This window comes from Eumetopias jubatus, unplaced genomic scaffold (assembly GCF_037043125.1).
Source record: "Eumetopias jubatus isolate StellerSeaLion01/CBP00866 unplaced genomic scaffold, mEumJub1_p1.0 scaffold_9, whole genome shotgun sequence".
NCBI classification, from domain to species: domain Eukaryota; kingdom Metazoa; phylum Chordata; class Mammalia; order Carnivora; family Otariidae; genus Eumetopias; species Eumetopias jubatus.
Genome location: NW_028274815.1, coordinates 25,939,437 through 25,966,615, shown reverse-complemented (window position 1 = coordinate 25,966,615; position 27,179 = coordinate 25,939,437). Strand labels below are relative to the sequence as shown.

Sequence of the window (27,179 nt, the reverse complement as noted above, 5' to 3'; positions counted from 1 at the left end):
TGCCTGCTCTAGGGTAAATTCATTTGCCTTTGTCCTTGTCTTGAGCGCATACTGACCTCACTGATCACAATCCACATTGTCTATGTTCAGAGAACTTGGCCCCACCGGAGCGATGTGTGAATGAATATAGTAGGAGGACAGGCGACTCTGTAGCAACTGCAAATATCCGGGCTTTCCCGGCTGTGTGCACGTGGAGGGCAGTGAGGTGTAGCGGAAGTGGACCTGGCTTGGGCTTTTTTGTAACCTAACCTTATGCCTAACCCCGGCAATGCTGCTCTCTGGCTGGGTGACTTTGGACAAGCCACTCAATTTCCCCGAGCTGAGGTTCCCCAAATGTAACCTGGGAATAATGACAATGACTTTCTGGGGGCTGTGATGTGGCTTGCCCGTTTGGAAGTTGGTTGGTACTCATAATAGTTTCCGTACTTTTCTCTGAGGTGCCTCTGTGCTATTTCCCCATGGGGGCCCGGGCCAGAGTGAGCAGTATATAGTTGTGACTGTTATAAGTGATGCAGTCTCCAGGCATTCTCCTTCTCAAGCCTGCTGAGGGCTGGGGTGCCCTGCCGTTCTGGGATAGCTCCACGAAGGTGGGGAGAGAAATTTGGCTGTGTGACGATGTTCAGGGCCATTCGATCAGTGGTGCAGCAAGGGCCCCAACGTGCTGATTCGGTGTGGGAATTAGCTGTGATGTGGGTTTGAGCTGGAGCTTTCAAGAGTCAGTGCTACTCACTGTGATTCAGTTCCCTCGTAGAGGGTCCCTGGGGGTGGGCTGTCCTGTTTGGTTCCCTCGTAGAGGGTCCCTGGGGGTCTTGTTCGCCTTCCATCCCCCACAGCACTCAGCATGATGGCCTTCACAGGGGAAGCATTCAATCAGCATTTGCAGAATAGGATAGGTTAGGGTAAGACAGGATATAGAATATAGGATAGAATAGGATAGAATAGAATAGAATAGAATAGAATAGAATAGAATAGAATAGAATAGAATAGAATAGAAGTGGAGAAAGGAGGAGTCCGAGTGGAGGAAAAACCATCAGTGTGAGGATAGAGGTATCCAGTGGGGTGGTAGGTCTTTTGCTCTGGTTTCCTGCCTGGGCCCCTCACTGTGCTCATTCTTGCAGGTCCATAGATATTTCAGAAGCTCAGAAGGTGCCAGGGTTCGTTCGCTTTATCTCTGCTGAGGATGTTCCTGGAAGTAATAAAACGGGAATTTTTAATGACGAAACAGTCTTTGCAAAGGATGAGGTAGGTCTTGGATTTTTTTAGATATGAAGTTAGTGGAATGAATGCTTGAGTTTTAATTTATGCTCATGCCTCCAAATCCCTAATCTTGAAAAGATTCCATATTTTCACATACTGCGGCTGGCATCCAATTGGCCAGGGTGCAGGACAATCGGTAAAGGGACGGAGTCTGTCTGGTGGCACTTTAAACTTCACTTAGTGTTTACTTGTTTCTTTAACTGATGGTTGCTAATTGCACATAGTAGGATGAGTCCCAGCCAAAGTGACATTAAAACAAGACTGGTGATTGTTTTTGAACTACCCGTTATGTTCTTAAGGGTATGATGTTAAGTTCCTTTATTAAAGAAAATAAAAATATGGCAAACAAACTAACCAGAATAGAAATCACAATACCATCACTATGTATGTTGATAATTCACTTATATGAAAGTTCATCTATTTATATACGGAGCTCTGCCACACACACACACACACACACACACACACACACACGCTTTCCAAACATTCAAGATGGCGGCTATGAAAAACCATATACTTCTAGGATAGTTCTCAGACAGTCACTTTACGATTCCAATACAGATCAAATGCAAATTGGAGATGAGTAGGTGTTGCTGAAGGGCAAATTCACTTTATTATTAAGGTACAAGTGAAGGAGAGCAATCAAAAACTACAACCATGAGACACAAGAACTCCATCTGACAGAAGAACAAATTACTTTTACAAACTTCAAGAGCCTGTAAGACCACTGCTAGCATTATGGGTAGTGAGAATCAGCCAGGTAAACCATCACAGCCCTAATCAATTAAGTCAACAACTTAACTGGGTCCTCAAGAGATAACAATCAGAGACCGTATGGGTTCCTAGTGTCAGAAACCTCATATTCCAAAATGATGAATTGGACAATTTTTTTTTTTTTTTGGTTTATGTTTTGGGGGATGTTGGAAGAAAATTACCTGTGAAGGAACTGAATCATTAAGTAATGAGAAAATGACAATCCTTATTCTATAAATCTAACAAAAAACTGGTTTATGGGTCATCCAGTCTAAGAACCAGCATTTGGAAACTACTGCTTCTCGGCATCTAGATGAAATATAAGACACGAGTACTGCCTTTGAGAAGCTTTTGGTGTAAATCTGGAAACAAGATAAAAGAGAGTGGGATGGCGGAAGAAAATGAAACTGGAAGTTGGCGCTAAGATTTAGTCTCGGTCTAGCAATGTGCCAAGGCAAGATTGTGAGCTTGGTTCTGGGTCTGCATCTCTTCCCCCTAAGAACAAGGGTGTTGGAGTGGATCTGAGTCAACAGAGAGACTTTGTGCTGCCATACCTCCCGTTCTGCTGCTCACGACATGACTAATCAATTGCCACATTTTATCCTGGGCAACTTCTCAACAAGCTGCCAATAGTAAATCATCAGAATTGGTCTTTGAGATGAAGTGAGTTTGCCATCCTGATACTAGTGATCTCCAAGTCCTATTCCAATTCCACTGATTCTAAACACTTATGAAGAAGCACAAAATCCCAAATAGTAGGACAAAGACATGAAAAGACTCCAGGGCATTCCTGAAGGGTACCTTAAGGAAACCGTGGGGGCAAAGACTTCGTTTGCCTTTTGAAAAATCCGAAATAATTTGCTTCGTGAGGAACACGTGGTACTCTTTAACAGTCTGGCTCTGTTCCCAGGTGACCTGTGTTGGGCACATCATTGGTGCTGTGGTCACCGACACCCCAGAACATGCACAGAGAGCTGCTCAAGGGGTGAAAATCACCTACGAAGAACTTCCAGCCATTATCACAATTGAGGTAACTGGGAAAGGGCCATATGGAAAGGGGTGAGCTCCCTGTCCCCAGAGGCCCCTTTATTGGGATCCTTTAGGGAGGATTTTTAAATCTCTTCCAGTCCCAGGATTGTGTGGTCTTCTGAAACCTTCCCCATCATGGTCCCAGACTCAGTCTACTAGTGGCCAAACTAGGTTCCTCCTTCCCAATGCCAGCTCCCATTGGTTCCCTAAGGGACTCTACTTTTCCTCAAGATTCAAGGTTGTCCACCTATCTCTGAGGAAATGGAGGAATGCGACCCCCTGGGCCACACACAAGCTTACTTTAAGTCTGTGTAAGACATTTGTAGAGATGTCTGTGTGAGAAGAGAGAGGGAGTTCCAGCAGGTTCTCTTTCCAGGTCGAAAACGACCTTCCTTCTCCTCTGAAAATCCACTCACTGAAGCTTCTTTCTGGTCCTCAGGATGCTATAAAAAACAACTCCTTTCATGGGTCTGAGCTGAAGATGGGGAAAGGAGACCTCATGAAGGGATTTTCGGAGGCAGACAATATTGTTTCAGGTACAGCGGGTACCATGGGGTCCCAGGCACGAGCTGGCCCTGGTTTACGAATTAAATTCAAGGGCTGGACCTTGAGTCCTGGAGCAGGGAAGTGAATTTTTACCAGAAGAGTCCTTCTGACATTTGTAACCAAATAGTAGACAGTTGGCAGGGAAAGACCCTCTGTCATCTTCATCTCTGCCCTCCAGTCTCTAGGCTAGATTAGACCTAAGGGATTCTCGGGAGCTGGTGGTGTGTCGAATTCAGAAGACTGTCCAGGGAAGGTAGCGGCCACAGATCCTGGCCCCCACTGTGGGCCTGCAGGCAGTCCTCACCCATCCGCAGCTGGGGCTCTCCCCTCCCCCCTCCTCCCCTACCCCCACACCGTGGAGTTAGGCCCCCAACTCCCAGGCAGCGCAAGGCTGCCGACCAGACCCCTGCTGGAATTTTCACCTACACAGTCCCTCGTGCACTGCTAAGTCTCTGCTGAGCCAGCTTTCCAGTTGGCCGGATACCTTCAGTTTCAGAAGATGCTCTCATTTTCAGCTTTTCAGTCACATCTGTTAATTCCTTCTTTATCTTTTCCAAAATTTTACAATAATAGTTTAAAAGTCTTTAATTTCTGCCGTGAAAGAAAGCGTCATGCCTGATGCATTTTGGTATCATTCTGGTTTCTTTGTTGGGGTGGGGGATTCGGCTCCCAGATGGCTAAGGCTTTGAGATCCTTTCCACCCATGTTGGGAACCTGGAGGTGACCTGTGAGCGGTTGGTTCCTGCCCAGGGCCCAGGGCGGGCGTACTCTCCTTGAGGAAACTCAGGATCACTGTGGGGGTCTTGCTCCTCCAGGCGAGGTGCACATTGGTGGCCAAGAGCACTTCTACCTGGAGACTCACTGCACCATCGCTGTCCCGAAAGGCGAGCAGGGGGAGATGGAGCTCTTTGTGTCTACACAGAACACCATGAAGACCCAGGTACGTGTCCTGTGGGTCAGCTCCGGGGCCCGGGGAGGACACTGGGGAGTGTGGCAGACTAGGCATGGCAGTGTGGGACATGGGGAAAGGGAGATCTGGGCTGGGCCAGAAGGGGATTTGAGGGTCTGGAGTGCTGGATCCCAACACTACCAGCTCAACGGCTGCCTGGGGATGTGGGGGTAGGGGGAGCTTCTGGAATCAAGGAAAGTCTCCATATTCACAGCAGTAATTAGGCTCATGGATGCTCAGGCCTGAAGTAAGTCCAGATGGTACCTTCAGTGCAAGTAATTTTCCTTTTGTCCACAGAGCTTTGTTGCAAAAATGTTGGGGGTTCCAGAAAACCGGATTTTGGTCCGAGTGAAGAGAATCGGAGGAGGCTTTGGAGGGAAAGAGACCCGGAGCACTGTGGTATCCACAGCAGTGGCCCTGGCTGCATACAAGTGAGTCCTCCCTGCCAGTTCCTGGGAAGGAGAATAAGGCTGCCTCTGCCAGGAAGTCTTCCTGGATTTCCCCCTTTAAGAAGTAGATTCCCCTTGCTTTGGACTTTCCCAGCCTTCTGTTTTTAGAACTCTTGGGCATTGGGATGAGGGTAATACCCTGTTTCTTTGTGTTCCACGCATGGATCCGTGCCTCGTCTTCCCTATGTGGCTGTCAGGGCCCTGCGGGGTCAGGACACACCTCACATTCTGCTATTCCCTGCCTTGTCCAGCACGGTGCCTAGACAGCTAGACATCGAGGCAGCCGCACACAGGACTGCGTGTGCCAGGTGGAAAGAGAATTGTCCCGTGCTGTTTTCATCCCTGGGACTGACAAGAATGGGCCATTGCAGAGGCTCCCGGGGCTCTAACCCTCTGACGCCTCCCTCAGGACTGGCCACCCTGTGCGCTGCATGCTGGATCGTGATGAGGACATGCTGATAACTGGCGGCAGACATCCCTTCTTGGCCAAATACAAGGTTCCAGATGTCGGCAGCTATGCCGGGGATGGGAGGGACAGTGCCATCTCCCTGGGAAAGCTGGGGATGAAGGTCCAGGGATCCTGGGACATACTCTTAACGTTTTTCATGACTACCTGTAGAAATTCAAAGAAGAAATAGCCACGAGAAAAATTCAAATTGGCCAACAGCAACCTAGAGGGGTGATGCTGGCCGGCCACCTCCCAAGTGGTGTCCCAGCGTGGTGTCTGTACCTTTTGTGAATTTGCTCTGGTCCATATCTGGTCTTTGTCCACTCAGGCTGAGAAGCATGACTTTTCAGCAGCCCTGGGGTAAATCCATCCTGCAGAATGTCCTAATGTTCATGTGTTCATTGCCTGATGTAAAAACCAGAACGACTGCTTAGGGCTTAGTAATTTACAATGAGAAATGAAACTGCCCCAGGGCCTGGAACAGGCCCAAGTTGTTAGGGTGGGCACCTGCCCCATCAGACCGTGTATGGCTGGTCACTTCCAGTTCCTCTGTGGGATGGTTCCTTTTCTGGGTCCCTGTGGATCACCATGCATCCTGCCCCTCTAAACACCAGTATAACCTGCCAAATCCCAGTCTGGGAGTCCTTCTCTCCATGAGCTGGCGTTGAACATCTCCGCTTAGACCTCTTCTGATTTTGTTTCACGATTGAACTCCCCCAAAGGGATCATATTTCCCTTATTCCCAAATTCATGTGGACCCAAAGAAAGGAACTTGGTCTCCTGAGTCCCAGTTCCTCACTTATGGAATGGCCTGTAAAGTTTGTTCTGATGGCCACATAAGATCAGGGATGTGAAAGCACATTCATGCTTGTTTGGGGGTAACTTGGTGTCTGTTGGCCAAATGCCGTAAGGCATGTCTCCAGTATCTTTCTCAGCTTTTCTGCTCCGCCCTCCCCTCTCTGCCTCCTCACTCCCTCTCACACAACCAGAAGCCAGGAGTAGGTAGGAGGAAGGAGGAGTGTGGGGAAAAGGTGTGTCCAGGGTTGAGGAGCCATGGAATGTCACCGGAGAGATGTTAGTTCCTCTCTGCTTCACCTGTTAAGCTCTGGTGACCTCGTTTTCATGGTGTGATGTCTTATTCTATCTGCTTCCTCCAGGTAGCATAGATGGGGGGGGATGGCTCGGGTTAGCAGAGGAAGGGCACTGGTGAGAAACCCCTCTCCTCATCAGGTTGGCTTCATGAAGGATGGGAAGGTGGTGGCTTTGAAGGTGGAGCACTACAGCAATGCGGGGAACACCATGGATCTCTCCCAGAGTGTAAGTACGAGGCACCCTTGCATCCCAGTGGGGGGGGGCGGGTGGTGACTGGGAGGTCAAGGGCGGGCCGCACATCCATCCTGGCACGGGCCTCCTCAGTTCCTGCCTGTTACTGTGGTGGTAGCCTCCCCACTGGTCCCCACCCTCAGGTTCTCCACCCTTGGCTCATCTCTAAAGCACAAAGATAATCATATTACTTTCCTGATTGGAAACCCATCCTGCTTTTCAAGATACTTTGCCAAACAAGCAAAGTTAGTTACAAAACTTGATGCATAGTCTGGTGATATTCCATGTGTGTGTGTATAAAATTAACATATGCCTCTATTATATATATACATATATATATATAATGATATGCATGGAAGATTCCAAAAGAACATACACTAAACAGTGATTGGGTGGGACAAAGGGGGGCACTCACTGTCATTTCCTATATAACACGTTTTTGTGATGTTTGAATTTTAAGTAATGAATTGAATTTCTTCTTTTTTTTTAGTAACAGTTTCATTGAAGTATAGTTTACATACCATAAAATTCACCCATTTGAAGTATATAATTTAACGGTTTTTAGTAAATTTAAAGAGTCATGCAACCATTATCATGATCTAGTTTTCAAACATTGTCATCACTCCAAAGTGATCTCTTGCAGTTGCTCCTGTTCCCGCCCCCACCCAAACCCAGGCCTAGACACCCACCAGTCTACTTTCTGTCTTTATAGATTTTCCTCTTGTAGTTGATTCGTATAAACAGACTCATATACTATGTAATTTTTTATGTCTGGCTTTTTATCTCAGATTAATGTTTTTAGGTTCATCCATGTTATAGTATGCATTAGTCCTTCATTCTTTTCTGTTGATAATATTTCATCATATGGATAGACCATATTTTGTTTTCCATTCACCACTTGAGCATTTGAGTTGTTCCCAGTGTTTAGCCTTTATGGATAATGCTACTCTGAATATTCTGCTATTTGAGTCTTTTTTTTTTTTTTTTTTAAGATTGTATTTATTCTTTTGAGAGTGTGAGAGAGAAAGCACAAGCCGGGGGGAGAGAGAGAGAAGCAGGCTCCCTGCTGAGCTGGGAGCCTGACGTCGGGCTCGATCCCGGGACCCTGGGACCATGACCCGAGCAGAAGGCAGATGCTCAACCAACTGAGCCACCCAGGCACCCCTCCTATGAGTCTTATGTAGACATGTATTTTTATTAATTTTGAAAGTTAACAGTTACCTTTGTGATACTACTTTTTATAATTTTTTAAAAATCTTAATTTTATAACCATATTAGTTATATATGCATAGATTCTTCTTGTAAAAATAAGTCACATTTAAGGAAAAACAGAAGTTCCCATGAATCCGCACCCCCTGTGCCTCTCTTCTTTGCTAGGGGCTAACTGGCTCAATTAGAAAACTTCACACTTCGGATCTAGTGTGAAAACATCTCAAAAAAAAGAAACACATTTTGCATTCTCACCATTTGCAACACATGCCTCTTGGTGTTGTAGGAAAAATCAGGTTGAAAAAGATAGAGTGCTTGTCCCCAAAGATCTTAGAAGCTTTTAAATTCAATCCAGCAAACATTTATTGAGTGCCTAGAGTGGCAACATAAAGAAGAATATACGGCGTTGTTTCTGCCCTCAGGAAGTTCACAGTGTGGTGGGGGAGACAGATAATAAAAGACAAAATGAAATAGAAGTACAAGTTGATAGAGTGCTAAGGGAAAGCAAAAGTGGAATTAATTGAGACATACTAAAAGCATCTAGGATGACTAAGACTGAAATAACCAAAGACACAAAAAGCAGCCTGTGGGAAAGAGAGTCTATACACCGGGAAGTAAACCAAACCCCAAATGAAACAAAAAAATAAAAGCTGCCATTGGTCTCATCAGAGAGATGAATTGTTATACCTTCAAGAAAGAATAGGGTGCCATAAAAATGGAACAGAGAATAAAAATGAACTCTGGTGAATTAAAACTCTGAAAGCAGAAGGGTTGGAAGAAACTTGAGCAAATCTCCCCAAGTAAAGACAAAAAATACAGAAAAATAGGAGAGAAGATACAACAAAATTCCAGGACTCGTCCAGGAGATCCAAATAATCAAAGTTTCAGAGAGAAAGAATGGAAACATTATTAAGAGGAGGAAACTGTCAGGAAGCGACTCAGGAAATCCCCCCAAACTGATGGGCATACATTTTGAGATTAAAAGAGCCCGTCCGCTAACCAGCACAATGAAGGAAAATAGACCTATGCTAAGTTACATCATTGGTAACTTTGAGAAACCTGGGGATAAAGAAGATTTTACAATTTTCGGGAAGGAGAAAAGCAGAACTGTTTCCAAGAATTGGAAAGACATTGATTGGATTTGTCAATGCTGGAGAGGTAGGATGTGCCAGTAAAATGCCTTCAGAATGCTGAGGGAAACTGGAAAACCTATTTCCAACCGAGATCCTATATACAGTCTGGGATGAATGTGAGAGGAAGAGCCCAAGGTAACAGCTGAACAGTGGGTTTAATGGGCTGCCCGTTGACATTGGAGTCGACCAGAAGGCTCCAGGAACAATTTATTTAAAAAGATAAGGCTGCTAGAAAGCCTAAAGTGTTCAAACATCTTGAGAACAGATTTCTAGCACTGGGGAAAACTTTAAGTTGATTTAGTAGTAACTGCATAGAAACGAAGAAAATTAAAAAGTAAAGATAATTGCTAACTCCGGGCGGGGGAGGGGGGGAGAAATGTTATCAAGAAAGAGAGAAGTAATCATAGTATAACTATGTGGTTCAGCTGTCAGTAATGTTTACGGATGATATCAAACTGACTATTGATCAGATCCAAATAGAACTATATGGGGAAGACGGGGGACAGGAAGGTGGTGTGTTTTCAGGGAAAGGGGATTAGGCGGGAATGAAATCCCCCTTTTCTGTAACAAGAAAACAATCTAAGCATCTACAACTGAAAACGTCAAGAAGTTTCAGTGTAAGGCACTATTAAGAGATGTGGAAGTTAATGGAAAGAGCTGCTAAAGAATGAGCTAGGAGAACTGTAAGTGGAGTAGAAAGAAGGAAAGTGGGGGTTGCTGTTTTGCATAACACAAACTTACAGAAGTATTTGACTCTTGAAACTGTTTGCCCTACAACTCTAATGGGAACATGAACTACTTTAAAATTAATTCATAAGATCACCGTTTTTTTTTTTTTAATTTTTTTTTTGGAAGAGGCAAGTGATCAATCCTAACTGGAGAGTCTGGGAAGAGCTTCCCCAGGGAGGAGCTGAATGAGGATGTTAGGTAGTAGGTGGGTACGGTGAGGAGAGGCATACCAGGTAAGAGGAGCATACCTATCGTCAGAGGATAAAGAATACACTGGGGGAAGGAATACATAAAGAGTCTTGAATTCCATGCTGAAAGACATACAGACTTCATTCCAAAGAGAATAAGGGGCACTTTTAAGCAAGTGGTTGAGCTGAAATGACCTTATATTTTCGTTTGAGGAGTAGGTTAGAGGATGGAGAGACACAGAGGCTGGGAGCGCAGTCAGGAGTCCTGGGAGCACAGTCAGGAGTCCTGGGAGCACAGTCAGGAGTCCTGGGTTGCATACCAGGGAAGAAGTAACTTGGGCCTGAGGGGCCAAGTGGGGCTGGGAAAGACAAAGAGGGTGCAGCCCTTGAAGTCCCTTTTTTGAGGAGCCAATGACATCGGCACACTCTTCTCTCCCATTTTGGTTTCTTCTGCTCCAGATAATGGAACGAGCCCTATTCCACATGGACAACTGTTACAAAATCCCCAACATCCTGGGCACTGGGCGGCTCTGCAAGACCAACCTGCCCTCCAACACAGCCTTCCGGGGCTTTGGGGGGCCCCAGGGGATGCTCATTGCCGAGTATTGGATGAGTGAAGTCGCTCTGACCTGTGGGCTGCCTGCAGAGGAAGTGAGTCAGCCGGGAGTTTGGTGGCGTGGGTCAGAGTGGGTGGGTTAACCTACTTTGAGGGGACAGTGGCCTTGTGTCTTGGGCATCTCCCAGGTGGGCAGAGGAGAGGCAGGTGCTGTGGAGGGGGTCAGAAGCTTAACTTGAGGTTGTATCCCTTCATCCCTTGCCACCAGCGAGCCCTCAGTGTCTCTCTCTCTCCTTGCAAAGGTGCGGAGGAAAAACCTGTATAAGGAAGGGGACCTGACACACTTCAACCAGAAGCTTGAGGCGTTCACCTTGTCCAGGTGCTGGGATGAATGCCTCGAAAGCTCTCAGTATCATGCCCGGAGGAGTGAGATTGACAAGTTCAATGAGTAAGCACAGGGAGGGGAGGAGTCCAGTGTTCTGGTGCTCTCTCAGGTCTCCTATTCTGCAGCCTCTTTGCTGAACTCAGAATACCAGGCTAAGAATTTAACAGATAACTCGCGGGAGTGCTGAGTGCTGCCCCTTTTGTAGCCATCTCTTTAAGATCCTGAAATGGAAGCCGATAGGCTTCCAGCCTGCCCTCAGCATCCTAGCCTATCAGTATGGTTCGTCTTTACGCATTTGTCCACCTTAGGGGCACACCGGCCCAGAACTCAGGACACCACAGTTATACATCTGCCTCTGACATGAATCTATAAATGTGACCTTGCCGTCACTCCATCAACTTGGGCCTCAGTTTCAACATCTGCTAAATGGGGATAATTATACTGGCTCTGTTTCCTCACTGACTTACCCAGAAAACCAAATAGAAAGCACCGAGAAGGTGTTACCAGTATCATCACTGAGCCACAGTTCATCCCTGGGACAGTCACAGTCTGAGATCACCAGGGCACCCTGACCCCATCTGAACTCCTCTCTGCGAGGAAGTGACAATACTTTGAAGTCCAGACTCTCAGGGGTGGGCCCTGCTTCAGCTGCGCGGAAGGACCCAGAACCCAAATCCGACTTTTCTCATTTGGTTTACCTAATTGGGGCACAACTCAGTTATGATAAGTACTATGTGGGCAGCTCCAAGGATGCCTTGTTCCAATTTTGCAAAGATGTTGTCTGAAACTATGAGCTGACACAAACATGATAGAGAAGGTTCTATGAGAATCTTCCTTTTACTCCAGGGAGAATTGTTGGAAGAAGAGAGGATTGTGCATCATTCCTACCAAGTTTGGAATAAGCTTCAGTGTTCCTTTTCTGAACCAGGTAATTACTTTATATAATTTTGTCCCTCTCCACTGGGCTGGGGCCCCATTTCCCCTCTGTCTGCAGTATGGCAAGGGAAGGGCCATTGTCCCTGGTAACAGGGCTGAGTGGAAGGGCTGTCTGCCAACTCCCCAAATGAAGTTGAGCTTGTATATTCCTGTTTGTCCAGAATGTCACAGATCAGTGAGGGCAGCATGGGACTCAGAGAGATCTGGGGTCAACTTCTAGTTCTTACTCTTCCTAGTTGTAGGGCCACGGACAGCTACTCTGCCTTTCTGATCCTGTGGCCTCATCCATAGAGTGAACACAAAGACATTTATTTGACCTCCTTCCTTCTGGGGATGGGAGATACACGTAGAGAAATAGGAAAATGTTTGCAAACTCTTGAATGGCTACATCATTAAATCCCGAGATTTATACCGCTTCAGTTTTCATCTAAGGTTTCTCTCCAAAATGCTGCCACTGGTTTTCTTCCTCCTGGGCTCCAGCACCGTTGGTCCCAGGCCTCAAGTTGAGTTAGGATTTACCGAATTTTGTGTTTGGTGTCCTTGTCTTCCCTTAGGCAGGAGCCCTGATTCATGTGTATACAGATGGCTCCGTGCTGCTGGCTCACGGGGGCATGGAGATGGGCCAAGGCCTGCACACCAAGATGATCCAGGTGAGCAACCTGGAGACCGGGAGCCCTCTCTGGCCCCGTGGCGTCCAGGGGAGGGAGGGTGTGGTGAGACGCTGAGTGGCGGCGCACAGCAGAAGCAGAAGCAGGCCCCAGCTCTGGCCCAGGCTCTGCCGACATGAGGTCATGGGCAAGTCTTCTCCCCTCCTGGCTCTTAAAAGTTCATAGAGAGAGAGGCCTTAACTGGGTTTAGTTAAGGTCCTGTGCAGGTGTGCTCAACCCCACATCATCGTCCTTGGGGGCCATGTCCTTGGAGCAGCCTTTGGGAACAGGAAAGGCAAGCGGAACCCATATTCCAAGGACAGGGGAAGGGTGAGGAGCCTCCGATCCCCCAGGTCCAGCTCAAGGGTCAACTGGGGGTCACATCTTTTGGATGCCCTTCCCCAACAGTGTATAAGTGGGTGTGTTGTGGGTAAAAAGGTAGCCAGTTTCCCCCACACAGTGGAGCTCGGATATTGGAACTGGATTAGAGTTGGCACACCTGCTTGGCTCACGGACTGGCCAAATTGTATTTTTTTAAAAAAAGCCAAGATTAGGGGCCCCTGGGTGGCTCAGCTGTTAAGCGTCTGCCTTCGGCTCAGGTCATGATCCCGGGGTCCTGGGATAGAGCCCCGCGTTGGGCTCCCCGCTCCTCAGGAAGCCTGCTTCTCCCTCTCCCACTCCCCCTGCTTGTGTTCCCTCTCTCGCTGTGTCTCTGTCAAATAAATAAATTAAAAAAAAAATTAAAAAAAAAAACCAAGGTTAGCTTTAAAAAGTGCTGTGAGTCACCATTGGGTTTATGATTTTTTTAATCCAACAAATCAATCCATAAAGTTCTGCTTCAAACTGAGGTATGAAAACATCCCAGTCTCCATAGGATTATAGTTTATAAAATTATTTTGTTGCCTGCAACAGTGAACCTGAGTCTGGCTTGGGAAGAAGGCATCCAAGCCCCGTGCTCACCCCTCCCTGAGAGGGTGATATTGTCTCTTTTCCCAGGTGGCCAGCAGAGCTCTGAAAATCCCCATCTCTAAAATTTACATCAGTGAGACGAGCACTAACACCGTGCCGAACACCTCTCCCACGGCCGCCTCCGTCAGCGCTGACCTGAATGGACAGGCTATCTATGTAAGTAAGGAGCCTGGGCAGCCGCCAGAGCTGAGGGCCAGCCCAGGGCTTTGGGCCCAGAGAGAACCCTGGGGTGGGAGCTGGAATGGCCCTTGTAGGCTCTTTGGCTGTGGCCATGCCTTGGCTCTCTTATCCAGGAGAATGCTGTTCCTCCTGACACCAAGCTGAAAGAGACGCCTAGGAGCCACAATCGCTTCCATTAAAGCCAAGAAGGATGAGTGTAGGATGGGGAGGAGATTTGGGGGGTCACAGGGAGCGTTCTGGAAAGATACTCCCCAGCGTTAGAACTGGCTGTAAGACTATGGACTGAGGTTGGAATTGGATTTTGGGGTAGGCCAGGTCAGACTCACTTGCTTCTCTTTCCACGTGAGGGATGTAATTAAGAAAATGGTTTGATGGGAGAAGTCATCTCCTTTGAGATCCCTCAAATATTTCATCTTCTGTAGCCTAAGAACTGGGTCTTCTTCCAGCAAGGGCCAATGCCGTTTCCTGTGGCGGGGCCTTGTGGCTTCCACCCTGGGTCTCAGTCGTTCCTGAGAAGGTGGGAAACTATCTGAATGGCACAGCATTACTTGGAGGTGGCCTTGCTGAGGCCCTTGGGGTTTTGCCTGGGCCAGGAAATGCAGAAGATTAATATGTCTGGTATGTGGTGGATGTGTTCTTAGGAAGCTTGTCAGACCATCCTGAAAAGGCTGGAGCCCTTCAAGAAAAAGAATCCCACTGGAACCTGGGAAGAATGGGTAAGTCTGAGCTGATCCAAGTTGCTTTTGAAAATGAGAGACATTAAAGGAAGGCTCTCTGTCCCTCCTGCAGCAGGAATAGGGTCATGATCTAGTCACAGGCAGAGAAGCTGGAGTGGTTTGTATGGTTTCACAGGACAAGGAAATGCTCCACCTTGCTGGGCACCCTGGTCTGTGCTTTTCATAGTTGAAGGAAGGCACCTGAGGAAAAATTTTGATCCAGGATCTTGACAACCTTGTGGGGACTGGGGGATTGGCTGTCCTGAGCCTCAGAAGGTGGGGTAACTGCTGAATGTGCCTCACTTGGGCCTGGTTCCATACCCTGCTCATCCACAGTCTTGAAGAGCCTGGTCTTCTTCAAACCTCCTGCTGTCAGAGGGCTGTCCCTAGCAGCTCTGGAGTCTGGGTCCACTGAGGCTCCATCTGTGAAGGAGTGGGGGGAAAAAGACATTACCCAGGAGTTTATATCACTCCTGTGGTTTTAGAAGTGACAGGCAAGCACTGCTGATAAGAAGGAGCCCAGTTTTCTGGTTTCTGGTTTGGAGGCTGTGTGTCGGGAACCCCCAGAGGGAAGCCACAAGGATGTCTCTCTCTGGCAGGAGACTGCATCTCTTCCAACAAGCAGACCCCTCGGTGACAGTCCCTCTTTATCATCTCCCAGAGTCGGGGTGGGGAAAGTGGGCACAGTGGTAACAGATATAGCAGGAGCCTCCACATGACCCAGTCCGATAGTATACGTTTCCCTCCATAGACCCAAAGAAAATAAACTATTTCTCTCAGACCCCCTCACCTTACTGTGCCTCGTGTGACTGACCTCCACTTCCCTTCCCACGCTCACAGATACCACACACGTAAATACCGTATGAATCTAGGCTGATTTCGGTCGTTTGCGTTTCAGCACAGAGACATGGGGAGGCAAGCTTGAGCTGGACATTTGGGCAGATACAGTGGAGGAACTGCGTGAATGAACGTGTAGAGCTGTGGGGCTTCGGCGGGGCTGGGAGAGAGCTGACACTCGAGTTTGGCTGGTGCGGCCATGATGTGTGTGCCACCTGAAACCAGAGAGAACACTGGGGTCCTGAATGTCGAGCATGTGCTCTAGAGACCATGGGGAGTCATCCACAGCTCTAGAGCAGGGGGGTGACGTGGGCAGTATGGTACGTTAAGATGCTCACTGTGGTTGGGCTGGGCTCCCCGGCGGGGTGGGGAGGCTACTCGAAGGGTGAAGACCAGCTGAGAGGGTGCTGTAGCCCCCCAGGCTTCCGGTGCAGTCTCCTCGATGCAGTGAGTGTGTGAGGCAAGCTGTGGTTCACAGAGTTGGTCAGCTTCCAGATGGGGGGGTGAACCCATGAAATCTTAGTGCTGGGGCAGGGATTCCGGAAACCATGCTCAGCCCTTCCTGTTGTCTGTCTCCTCTCCTCAGATCTCAGCTGCCTACCTTGATGCAGTGAGCTTGTCTGCGACTGGGTTTTATAAGTAAGTACGGAGCTGGTGTCAGCTCGCCTCACCGTGTGGTGTCATCCTAACCTCTGAAGTCCCCTCTTGCCCCGAGTGCTCTCAGCCTTTGGTCAGGAGAGGGCAGTTCCCCTGAAACTCTTATCTCTTCAATGACTGCTGCTAATTTCACTCTGAAGATGCTCTAAGATACCCGGCATCACCGATCTATGTGCCAAGGAGGCAAAAACATGAGCCGCCATATCCGAAGACCTGCATTCTAGTTCTGGTCTGGAAGTGTATTCATTCTTGCGCTTGGAGAAATCAGGGATCTCTCTGAGCCTGTTTCCTCATTAATGACATAGTGGGACCATCCCCAGCCACCCCTCCCTGGGTGTTCTCCTAGAACCAGGGGCGGAGTTACCCATGTGTGTTCCTCTCTACCATGCGTTGTATTTCTGCACAGAGGCTTTCCTTGGAAAGAACCACAGGAGGATTTAGAGCATGTGGTCTCGTTACAAAATGCAGAATTCAGTGGAGCTGAAAGTGAGATTTGGAAAAGAGCACATACCTTCAGCTACTTTGAAATTCAGTAGCAGCATGGAGAGCTAGAGACCGTGCCAATCTGATTCTGAGGTTGTAAAGTGCCAATCTGATTCCGAGGTTGTAAAACGATGTGATTATATTTCCTACCAGCCGTAACGTTCTAGCTTTCTCTGGGAAGTTGAACCAGGACCTTTTCTTTCACACATCAATGGGTTGGGAGAACTAGTTCAATATGTATTTTAGGCAAAGTTACATTTTGCCAGTCTCCCTGGGTTATGTGATACTTGACCTGTGCAAACACGCACACGTGCAGATTTTCTCAGAAGTTCTTGCTTCATTTTCAGAGTTGATAAAACGGGGTAAAATAAAGGAACACCCAAGTGAAGATGGTGAAATCAGAGGTCAGAGAAGGTGGGCAGGTTCTCCTGGGAGAAGTCTTTTCCCTCAGCTCTGTGCTGGTTTTGTGTTCATGGAGATTCTGATCCCATCAGCTCACAGTTTTCTGTGTCATGCATAGAAAAACTTGGGTACAGGGGACTATTAATTCCGGGTGTGAGAAGATGCACACACACACGTATGACTCATGTGAAACTGGAATTGTGTAAGATACTCGGGATTAAAGAAGAAAAAATATAGGAGAGCATTTGCTTTTATCAGTAACACTTTCCTCAAATCATTTGTTGCAACTGAGAAGGGGCCCATAGCCAAGGAGTAATGCAGGCAAGCGGTTAAAGAGGCATGAGATGCTGATCTCCGCTCTCACCTGGAGAAAGGTGAGCAGCCCAGGAGGTGGTACGGGCAGGATCTCTGGTTCTGAGACCTTGAATTCCAATTCAGCATATCCTTTGGAGCATGGCCTTCATGTCCTTCGTGAGCTTGGGCAAATGTGTCCCGTTTCTACCACATAGAGGGCAGCACGCTGATGCTATATGCCGCTCGGCTGTACAGAATGATTCATGTAAGGGCCTTGGGTGGAATTGAGCAGACAGGAGGCAGAATGCTCTGCAACCCTGGATTTCAATAACAGGTTCAAAGTATTAAAAACACATGGACTTTTATGAAGAACAGCTGGATGAAAAAATAAAACCTTTGGAGTCTTAGAATTTTGTGGGTCAAGCTTCTGTGTGTGTGTGTGTGTGTGTATGGTGTGGGGGGATGCTCATCTTAACACATGTGCAATGTTTTCTCTTTTCTCCCCCAGGACACCCAACCTCGGCTACAGCTTTGAGACAAACTCAGGGAATCCCTTCCACTACTTCTCCTATGGGGTGGCTTGCTCCGAAGTGGAAATTGATTGCTTAACAGGGGATCACAAAGTAAGGAGTTTGCAAAAACCTTTGCACTAAGTTAGGGGGAAGAGAGGAGAAGCAAGTGAATTGCAAACACCAAGAACCGATAGAGACACACTTTCTGGCTTGGAAAATAAGAAGTCTGACATCACAGCCTGGCAAACTTCCTAGAAAGGACCAGCGAGCAAATATTTGAGGCTTTCTAGGCCCCAAAGACTCTGCCTCAATCCTCTGCCCCATCCCCGAAGCATGAGAACAGCCACAGACGAATGCAAACGAACGGGCACGGCTGTGTTCCCCTACGATGTGGTTTGTGCACACTGGCTGTGAATTTCATATAATTTTCACGTGCCACACCATATTCCTTTTATTTTTGTCATTTAAAAAGGCAAACACCATTATTAGCTCACAGGTCCTACAGAAATGGGGCTCAAGCTGGAATCGGCCCATGTCCCCTTCCTGACGCGATCAGTCCAGACCCAGGTTCTGAGCCAGGGACCCGGGACCTGGCCTTCCCACTCATGTGGAGGTGTGTGCACTGTGACTCACGCTCACCAGGAGACCGTGGCCGCTGCCATGCCCTGCTCAGCTGGCCCCAACTCAAACTTGAGCATCGACAATGCCAATGCCAACTGAGCATGCCCGGGGCACTCGCTTCTGAAAGTGCTGTTTGGTTGATGCAGTAATTTAAGGGTCACCAAGCCCCGTTATCATCCCACACCTTCCTTCCTTCTCACCCTGCTTGTTATTCTCCTCCCCACTTCAGAACCTCCGCACTGACATTGTCATGGATGTCGGCTCCAGTCTGAACCCTGCCATTGATATTGGACAGGTAAGGCACATGGGTGACCGGGGTGGTGATGGACTCAGCCGCAGGTGTGTCCCTTCTTCTCCTAGGGTCACCAGCCAACACGTTTTGCCCAACGTCACTGTGAAGCAGGTCTGACCAGGGTACCATGTGAGTCTCCCTCAGCAGGAGTTAGATCGATGAGAGCACGCCCACCTCTTGAGGTAGAAGACGCATTAATGTAGATTCTGGAAAGGGCACTCACACCTCAGAGGACAAGAGGAAGGGTGCAAACACTGGGTGCACACTCACGCACACATGCATGCACGCGCACGCACAGTGTGAGCAGGGGCACACTGTGGAATGGAGACTGAGTTTGGGATTGGTTTGCAGGCAGTGGGGTCTGAGGCCAGAGGAGCTTCTCCCTCCTCATACCTCTTCCACCCAGGACTCATTTTGTTCTCTAGGAAGTAAATGTCAGTGGAATGCTAGGGAACACTGGGGCAAAAGACACAGGTTCAATCAAGAGGCCCAAAGGGATGGCTCGAAGAAAATCACTTTTGGAAAATATGAGAGTGTTGGGGAGGTTAGGTGGAACAGGAGACAGAGGGAGGCACCGAGAACTGGAGCACTGAGCATCTGGTAGAATATATAAGTTGTACTTCTCAAAAACAGACAGTTACTGAGTCTACAGAAACTTAGTCATTAGTCGCTGTGTTCATTAATTCACTCCACAACCATTGGGGGAGCCCCTCCTGGAGGCAGGCACTGAGCTCGGTGCCTCGGTCCCAGAGATGATGAGCACCTGGTCGGGAGAACACACCTGTTTGGCGGTGGCCCCCCCCTGAGTTTCGTGGTGAGCAGGGAGGCTGGGGGAACAGACGTGTGGGCTCGCAGAGCATGGCAGGTGCCCTCGGAGAGATCCGTAAGCGCACAGCAGGGGCACTGCTTCTCCCAGAGGGCAGGCAGGGCTGGGAGTTCACAAAGCCTAAATCTATGGTCCCAGAAATTCCTGTCTTGCGGGGCTGCCTGCAAGCGCATGGTTCTGCTTGGCAAGGAGGCGCGTGGGCCCCTGAGGGATGAGGGGCAACTGTCAGCCTGGGAGCCTGCTTCTCAGCTCCAAGTTGCCGTTTCCCCAGTAGCGACATGGAGGGAACCGCTCCACCCACCCTGCAGCAGTGAAAAATTATGCCTTACACAGTGTGACCCTTCTGGAATTGCTGCCCAATTCTAAGACTAACCTTCAGTGTTAATGCCTTTGCCTGGCCTACCTCAATGCCTGGCAAAGGCCCGGCTAGATGATCCCAGGCTGGGCAGGAGCCAGGTAGGCTATGGAGGGCTGTTTTCAGCTTCTTTCCAGGCCCACTCCAGGTGAGGCTTGGTGCCTGATGTGGGAAGCAGTATCTGTCCTTGGGGGGAAGCCGAGTGACCATGGTCTCTGTCTGCCTTGCAGGTGGAAGGGGCCTTTGTGCAGGGCCTTGGCCTCTTCACCCTGGAAGAGCTGCACTACTCCCCAGAGGGGAGCCTGCACACCCGTGGCCCCAGCACCTATAAGATCCCTGCATTTGGCAGCATCCCCATTCAGTTCAGGGTGTCCCTGCTCCGTGACAGCCCCAACAAGAAGGCCATCTATGCGTCCAAGGTACTGTTGCCCTGGGTCTGTGCTGCCTTCTGGTCTGCACTGTGGGAGGCTCCGGGTGGGAAGGAGGGGCTTCAGCCACCCACCCTGTGGGTCTGCGGGTGGCTTGTGTGGAAGGACAAGAGGGCTTGACGCTAGTTTTGGTGAGGATGGCAGAGGGGTGGGCAGTCCCTGCCTGAGAAAACAGAACTGGAATGACACCACCTCTGTGTGGTCAAAGCTAGCTCCTTTGGGTGCACTCAGAGGGATTCCTTAATCCAGTCCTATAGGTCAAAGCCTGCCCTCCACCCGTGTCTCAGGTGTGCATCTTGATGCTTGGTCCTAAAGATGATCCCACAGATACACACCCTTCCCAGTTACCCCACAAGAATAGCCTATCCACTGCAGATCAGGCAACACCTCCGCGCAGACCCGTTGTCCCCTTCAGTGGCTGGCACCTGACCTTAAACTTGACCTGCATGCCTGAAGGATTATAGCCACTCTCTATTTCCCTGCTGTCCGCAGTAAGGACGAAAAAGTGGTTGAAAATCAAGTAAGCTGATGAGATAATCGTGGATCTAAGAAGGAAGACAGATGCTCACTTGTAACCAGTGAAACACACCCATTTGCTCATCTCATGGTTTACTTACTGTGCTTGGGGCTGGACACTCTGATCCTTGCCATCGACTTTCACGCCGTGGCACGCATCAGGATCACTGTGGATGCATGATAAAAATGCAGCTCTGTGGGGCCCATCCCTAGAAATTTTGGTTCAGTAGTAGATGGAGTAGGGCCCTGGAATGTGCATTTTTAACAAATGTCCCTAGTGATTTTGATACAGGCAGTTTCTGAGGCTTGGTGCCTGATGTGGGAAGCAGTTATCTGTCCTTCGAGGGTGGGGGAAGCAGAGTGACCGTGTCTCTGTGGGAAGTTTCTGAGCTTCCAGGGACAAAACAACCTCTGCTAGAAAATGTTTAATTCCTGTTGGTCATGATGCCTGTATTCCAGACGATGCTGTTGCCTGTAAATATGATGATGGTGCCTGCCAAGGTGGTCAGAGTTGCAGGTAGATGAGTCCCCTAGCCTCATAACTGTGAGGAAAGGGTCAAAATTCATGTCAGACATTTTTATCCATAAAATAGAAGTATTTAATACAACTTTTAATGGTACATTTTATTTGCATCATGGCATTTTGTTCGCATGATGGCATCAGAGAAAATCACATAGTGAGAGTTAAAAGAAATATGCCAATGAGGTTGAGTCATTTACTAGGGTTGCTTGTTCTCTGCCCCTGAGGAATTTTGGCCATCCTCCCTGCCTTACTGGGTGCAGCCTGCCGGTGCCGGCTGGGGTTCCCGGCGTCACCAGCCCTCCGGGTGTGGAGGCTGGGGTCCCGTTGCCTGATTCCCTGTCCTGTGCTCTGTGTGCCCAGGCCGTCGGGGAGCCGCCCCTCTTCCTGGCAGCTTCTATCTTCTTTGCCATCAAAGACGCCATCCGTGCAGCTCGAACTAAGAACGCAGATTGTAAGATGGAGAAGCTTTTCCGGCTCGACAGCCCCGCCACCCCAGAGAAGATCCGCAACGCCTGTGTGGACAAGTTCACCACCCTGGTATGAGGTCCCTGGAGCGCCCAGTCAGTCTGGGGGAGGCCGGGGCAGAGGCCTGAGCACTACAGACAGGACAGTGGGTTGCCAGGCTCTCTCTCTCCACTGGGCAGCCTTGGGTCCGTGTTGCCTTCCTTCTGTCATTAAGGCACCCCCTCGAACTTGCTGGAAAACAGCAAGAAATCCCCTTAAAGCTGCTGCTTGCAGCTGGGCCTTCTTCGAGGGAAGAGGGCTCTTTGGTACACAGCTATCACCCATGGATTTCATTGTTTTCCATGAAAATGAGGGTGATGGATAAAGGTCCCCAACGGCCTAATCTCTCGTGTCCATCCCTGGCATGCTTGAGACCCTTCTTTGTGAAGGCCACTGTGTGAGTACTACGGAGCCGGAGACAAAAAGGGGAGTTAATGAATGAACTAGAGACGGCACATTTGTTCTCTGGTTGGTTGTGGGCCGGGCTAAGGCGGGCATGTGTGGGTGCCCGTGAAGACTTGGCGGTCTTGCAGGAAACCAGATGATCGTGTTACAGGGCGATTGGTTACTACCTCAGTGTACGTAGCAGAATGTAGCAGGAGTTCTGTGGCCATTGGAATCATTTTGGGAAGCCCCTAGAAGGTACTTGTAGTGGGCAATGCCTGGCAAAAGAAGACGGTGCGGGACAGTTTCCTCGCCGTTGCCCCTGAGCTGAGCTGAAGTGGGCGCCGCACACACAGGACCGTCTGGCTGCCTTTGCTGCGGCAGTCTCTGCTGACTTAGCAGGACCCGGCTCTTCCTGCCAACCCAAGTTGGATTTCCTCCTGGGCGTTTGATAGCAGATTTGATAGGCCTTTGGGGTTTGGGTTTAGATGTGAAATGGGTACTCATGGACCCAAAGTGTTCCAGGGATGGGGAGGGTCCAGGAGAGTCTCCAGAGCAGGCAGACCTGCCATCCCAGGCCTCAGCACTGAGGGTGAGGGAGGCTGACAGGACCCCAGGCAGGCCACCCTCCTCTGCCAGTAGCTTTAGCTATGGGGTAAGAACCACCAGATTATGTGTGGAGCTTCCAGGCAGTGAGGAATGACCACAGCTCTGCAGCAACCTTCCCACAGCCCAGAACCTTCCCACCATGGCCACAATGCTGACAGTTCACCAAAGTCCATTCCCTGGCAGGTGAGGTGCTACGTGGCTCCCCGGAAGCTTACACAGGTTGCAAGTTAGTTCCTTGCAAACAGTCTGATGCAGAACTCATTGATTTAATGAGCCCCTCTGGGTCCCCAGACCTAAAGCAAAGAATTCCACATGGAAAGTGCTTAGCAAAAATAAATGAATGACTATGAAATTAAGGGGTCCTGCCCTGGGGGCACTCCCAACAGCTGGGACTACAGAGGGGTGTTTGGTCTTGGAGTGGTGGTTGGCAGCGGTGGGAGGTGGCATGTGCACCAGAGGGGGTCACATGTCCTGTGCTATGGGAAGACCCTGGCAATAAGTTCTCTGCCATTCCTTCCTAGTGTGTCACTGGCGTACCAGAAAACTGTAAGCCCTGGTCTGTGAGGGTCTGAAGAGAAAGTCCCAAGCAGAGCCTTCTTATGCGACACCGGAGCTTCCATGGAGCGTGGGACATTCCCTGCAGAACATGAGTCTATACAAGTCGTGGGATGATGATGCTTGATTCATCAGGATGGTGTTTGGAAGAACACCATCTTGGAAGAACATGCATTAGAAGATGTTGATCAAAAATCTGCTTTGCAAACTTAATGATAAGCCAATTCAGAACTGTAACTAACGTAACTAATATGCAATTAGAATCTTTTTATGTCTGTTTTAATCATGCATTTAAAATAGGTTTAAGAAGTATTTGTGCCATAATCCCAACTCACAGGACAGACTGTATAACCTCAGGTGCTGACAGTGTCTGTCCTTCAAGGAGGATGCCCACAAACCTCCGGAAGCTTAAATTCTAAATCCACGTGCCTTCCTCAGAAACCCTCCCCTTCAAACCAGTGAACATCATATTATAACCTCAGATCCATACTCAATTTGCAGTGGGACAGTGGGGTGAGATTCAAATCTCTAACCACCTTTGGGTCATTAAAGAAAATGAACAATGAAACAATTTCAAGTTTAATTGAATCTGATCTTGTTAAGTGGCAGAAAGGAAATTATTCTATACCATCAAAAGCCAACCAACCCAGTTATTGAGCACCTGTATCATGTTAGGTTTCTTTCTCTTCCCCTTTGTACATTAAAAAAAAAAAAATCAGGTTGAAAAATCTTCAGTGGAGGCCAGAGTAATTTCCATCTAGAAATCATGCTACCAAAATCCAGATCAGCCAGAGGAGTAACAGTCAAGGAGCCTGGGTTCCCATCCCAGCTGTGTATCTGTGTGACCTTGGTCCGTCGTGTCTTTTTCTGTGCTTCATTTTACTGCAGAATGAAAGGATTAGACTGGAATAATCTCTAAGGCCTTCTCCAGCTCCAAAAGTCTATAAATATATGACCTGAAAGCTCCAGTTATATAAGGGATCTGCAGCTATCAGAGACTTGGCTTCCTTACTGTGATGTGCTTTCTGGGCTTAATGAATCCTGCTTTGATTCTCCCAAGTTCCTGAGGTTGGTAAAGAGAACAGGAGAGGAGCAAACATCCCTCTAGTTGCTCCAATAGGTGATTTCATCGCTGTGTGGTGTGGGGTGGATGATGTAACATTGTCATATTCCTTCACCGCTTCAAACACCCAACCTTGTGCCAGATGGGGCCATGGTTCTGGCTGCAGAGGGAGGATAGTGGAGGCCATGCACTTGAGCCTGGTGCTTGATGCCATTAATAAATGAAATGGTCAGGTGCTTGGCATGTGAGAAATACTTATTAATCATCATCATCTCACCAAACGCTAATATCTGCCATGTCTTAGCCAGACTTCATTTCTAGAGAACATGCATACCCAATACTCACATGCACACGCACATACACACACACATGCACTTTCTTTGGGGGGGGGCAGAGGTAAAGGGAGAGACAGAATCTTAAGCAGTCTCCGTGCCCAACACAGAGTCCAATGTGGGGCTCCATCTCATGACCCTGAGCCAAAATCAAGAGTTGGACATTTACCCGACTAAGCCACCCAGGTACGCCACACACTTTCTTACAAAATTCCCTTCCTCAGAGTATTCTGGATAAGCCAGCTCTTTTACAGCACAGTAAGAGTAAAGAACATTAGAGATTGAACTGATATTTACATGGAGATCCATGCATGTCCATTTCATTGATTTTCTGGAATGTTCTAGGACATTAGGACACTAGCCTAAGACTGAGCTGTGTCTGCTGTCATTAGTGAGCCTGCGAGGACTGAACAATGACTGTGAATTTTCTTCTGAGCTTAGGAACAGAGGCAAGGCAGAATGGTTGTGAAAATCCAACAAGTCGGTACTTTGTGAGCCGTACATCACTGTGTTATGCTGAGGGGCTGTTCTTTCAGACACCTGGCCTCGCCCTGCCATCTTAATCTGTGAACTGTCTGGAGTCTGGGTGGCTCAGTCAGTTGAGCATCTGCCTTGGGCTCAGGTCCTGATCCCAGAGTCCTGGGATCGAGTCCCACATCAGGCTCCTTGCTCCGCGGGAAACCTGCTTCTCCCTCTGCCCCCTGCTTGTGCTTTCTCTCGCTCTCTGTCAAAATAAAATAAATACAATCTTAAAAAAACAACAACAACAAATTGTCTTAAGTCTGTAAGGGGAGGGTGCTTGGTCTTCCTGGTATTGCGCAAGGAATGTGGCCAACACCGCCTGCAGTACCACATTGCGACCTGCAGAGGGCGGTGGAAGACTGGACATGAAACCAAAGCCTCGGCGGGCCCGGCAGCACCGCATCTGGGGTTAGTTACTCGGAAACTGACTGAGGATCTCCGTGTAGACGGAGTGTCTTCAAGGGCCTCTCCACGACCTGGAGTTAAAGCTGACTTAGGGTTTCAGGATGACAAGATCTCCTCAAAAGAGCCCTCAGACGGTATGGGTCAGCCATGGCAGCCTGAGCTCTTGATGAATGGCTACTTGGGGGAAGGGGGAAGGCGAGTCTTCTTTTCTGAGTGTCTGTAACTTGCCAGGTGCCACAGTTAGTGCTTTACCTACAGAGTGTCATTTGATCCTCCTTGTGGTCCTAAGAGGTATTCATTTAATCTCTGCAGCTACGTGAAGAAGCCCGACCCATAGCTACAGAGGACTTCCTCAGCCGGTGGTGTTTACTCCCAGAGAGCCCCCACGGGCCACCCAGCCAGGAAGCTGGTGTAGACCTGGAGCTGATCAGCCTGACAGAGTGGACTCGGGCTGGGCAGGCTCCCAGAGGCTATGGGAGGCACCTGAATGCTATCTCTTCACCTGTAGGCAGTGTTGGGTTCAAACGCTGGCATGGCCAGGCTGCAGAGCTGTTGCTTGAAGGCAGCTGAGGAAAGATACCCTACTCAGAGCTGGGGTGACGGGGAGCACAGGATGGATGGGGGGCGTAGGAGAAACCCCAGGCAAAGGATGAGGGCAGAAATAGTCCTGGCTTATTGACTGATGACTGGGAACATCCCTGAGCCCATGATATTTTTATCTTTAGTTGAGGGGGAGCCTGGAAACCACTGGCTGACTATTTTAGATCCTGGGATAAGGCTATTTGGAACATGCGGCTTCCTTGGCCGAGGCTTGACATCGCCCTGGGGCCCCCAGGCCCGGGGGCCTGCCCCTTTGTTCTGTCTCTATCCCGAACTGCAGGAGTACCTGCCCCTAAGGCGGGAGACAGATCTTGTGACAATCTTGTCACCTGGAACAAAGCAGCCCACGGATGGGAGTGGAGATGTCAGGCTTTGCCCTTGAACTGGCCCAGCCCTGGCCCTGCACATTTCCCCAGACCGACGCAGCATTCTGGAGCATGGGGACCATCAAGCTCAAGCTCTTTGTGTCAGAGCAGAGAGGGTAACTGACTTGTTTAGGGTCCCACAGCCCTTCAGTGAGAGGGGCAGGCTTAAGACAAGGATGCCTGACTGCGGGTCCAGACTCTTTAAATCACAGTGAGCCTTCTCTTATGCAGTTGGGTCAGATTGCAGGGGGATCTGGTGGAAATCTACTTAATGCTGGTTGGGAAGAAGATACAGAGATCTTGGGGCCCAAGGCAAACACGGTGGCCAAAGAGGCTTATGCCTTACTGTTTCTTCAAGTCCTAGGGCAGGATCCTAAAACGGGCTTCTTTCTTAAGCCCCACCGACGGGAACAAAACAGTAAGTGGAAAACATCCCTTCGTTCCAGAGTGAGATGCAAAGATGTCTGTGCAAGACTTGTAGGGGACAGAAACTGATTGTGCCCCCTGTAGCTCATCTCCTACCTCAAGGAAATAAAGGGTTCAAGTGGAGTTTGAGAGATTGGAGAGAGGATTTCTCTGAAGATGGCAAGGCTGTACATCCTCTCTGCCAAAGAGGAGAGAGAGAGAAAATGAGAATGTCTTCTAGGGGGGAAGGTCTCCCCGACCAGGCCGTGGGAGGGGGGACTTCAAAG

The 27,179-nt window shown here is 48.9% G+C and overlaps 1 protein-coding gene across 1 annotated transcript in view; it reads left to right on the top strand.

Annotated features, from left to right (window-relative positions):
- The window catches only part of XDH (xanthine dehydrogenase), a 57,587-nt gene extending 33,816 nt beyond the window's left edge, over positions 1 to 23,771 (top strand). Inside the window, exons 18-36 of the mRNA XM_028117149.2 lie at positions 1,119 to 1,242; positions 2,921 to 3,040; positions 3,479 to 3,575; positions 4,401 to 4,525; positions 4,832 to 4,965; positions 5,393 to 5,480; positions 6,662 to 6,748; positions 10,473 to 10,664; positions 10,872 to 11,017; positions 11,801 to 11,882; positions 12,445 to 12,540; positions 13,534 to 13,662; positions 14,328 to 14,402; positions 15,826 to 15,878; positions 17,584 to 17,698; positions 18,438 to 18,503; positions 19,912 to 20,100; positions 21,509 to 21,685; positions 23,167 to 23,771. Of these exons, the coding sequence (XP_027972950.1) occupies positions 1,119 to 1,242; positions 2,921 to 3,040; positions 3,479 to 3,575; positions 4,401 to 4,525; positions 4,832 to 4,965; positions 5,393 to 5,480; positions 6,662 to 6,748; positions 10,473 to 10,664; positions 10,872 to 11,017; positions 11,801 to 11,882; positions 12,445 to 12,540; positions 13,534 to 13,662; positions 14,328 to 14,402; positions 15,826 to 15,878; positions 17,584 to 17,698; positions 18,438 to 18,503; positions 19,912 to 20,100; positions 21,509 to 21,685; positions 23,167 to 23,217 (2,146 nt within the window). The 3' untranslated portion in view covers positions 23,218 to 23,771. The remainder of the gene's footprint in view (positions 1 to 1,118; positions 1,243 to 2,920; positions 3,041 to 3,478; positions 3,576 to 4,400; positions 4,526 to 4,831; positions 4,966 to 5,392; positions 5,481 to 6,661; positions 6,749 to 10,472; positions 10,665 to 10,871; positions 11,018 to 11,800; positions 11,883 to 12,444; positions 12,541 to 13,533; positions 13,663 to 14,327; positions 14,403 to 15,825; positions 15,879 to 17,583; positions 17,699 to 18,437; positions 18,504 to 19,911; positions 20,101 to 21,508; positions 21,686 to 23,166) is intronic.
- Positions 23,772 to 27,179: the final 3,408 nt, after the last annotated feature.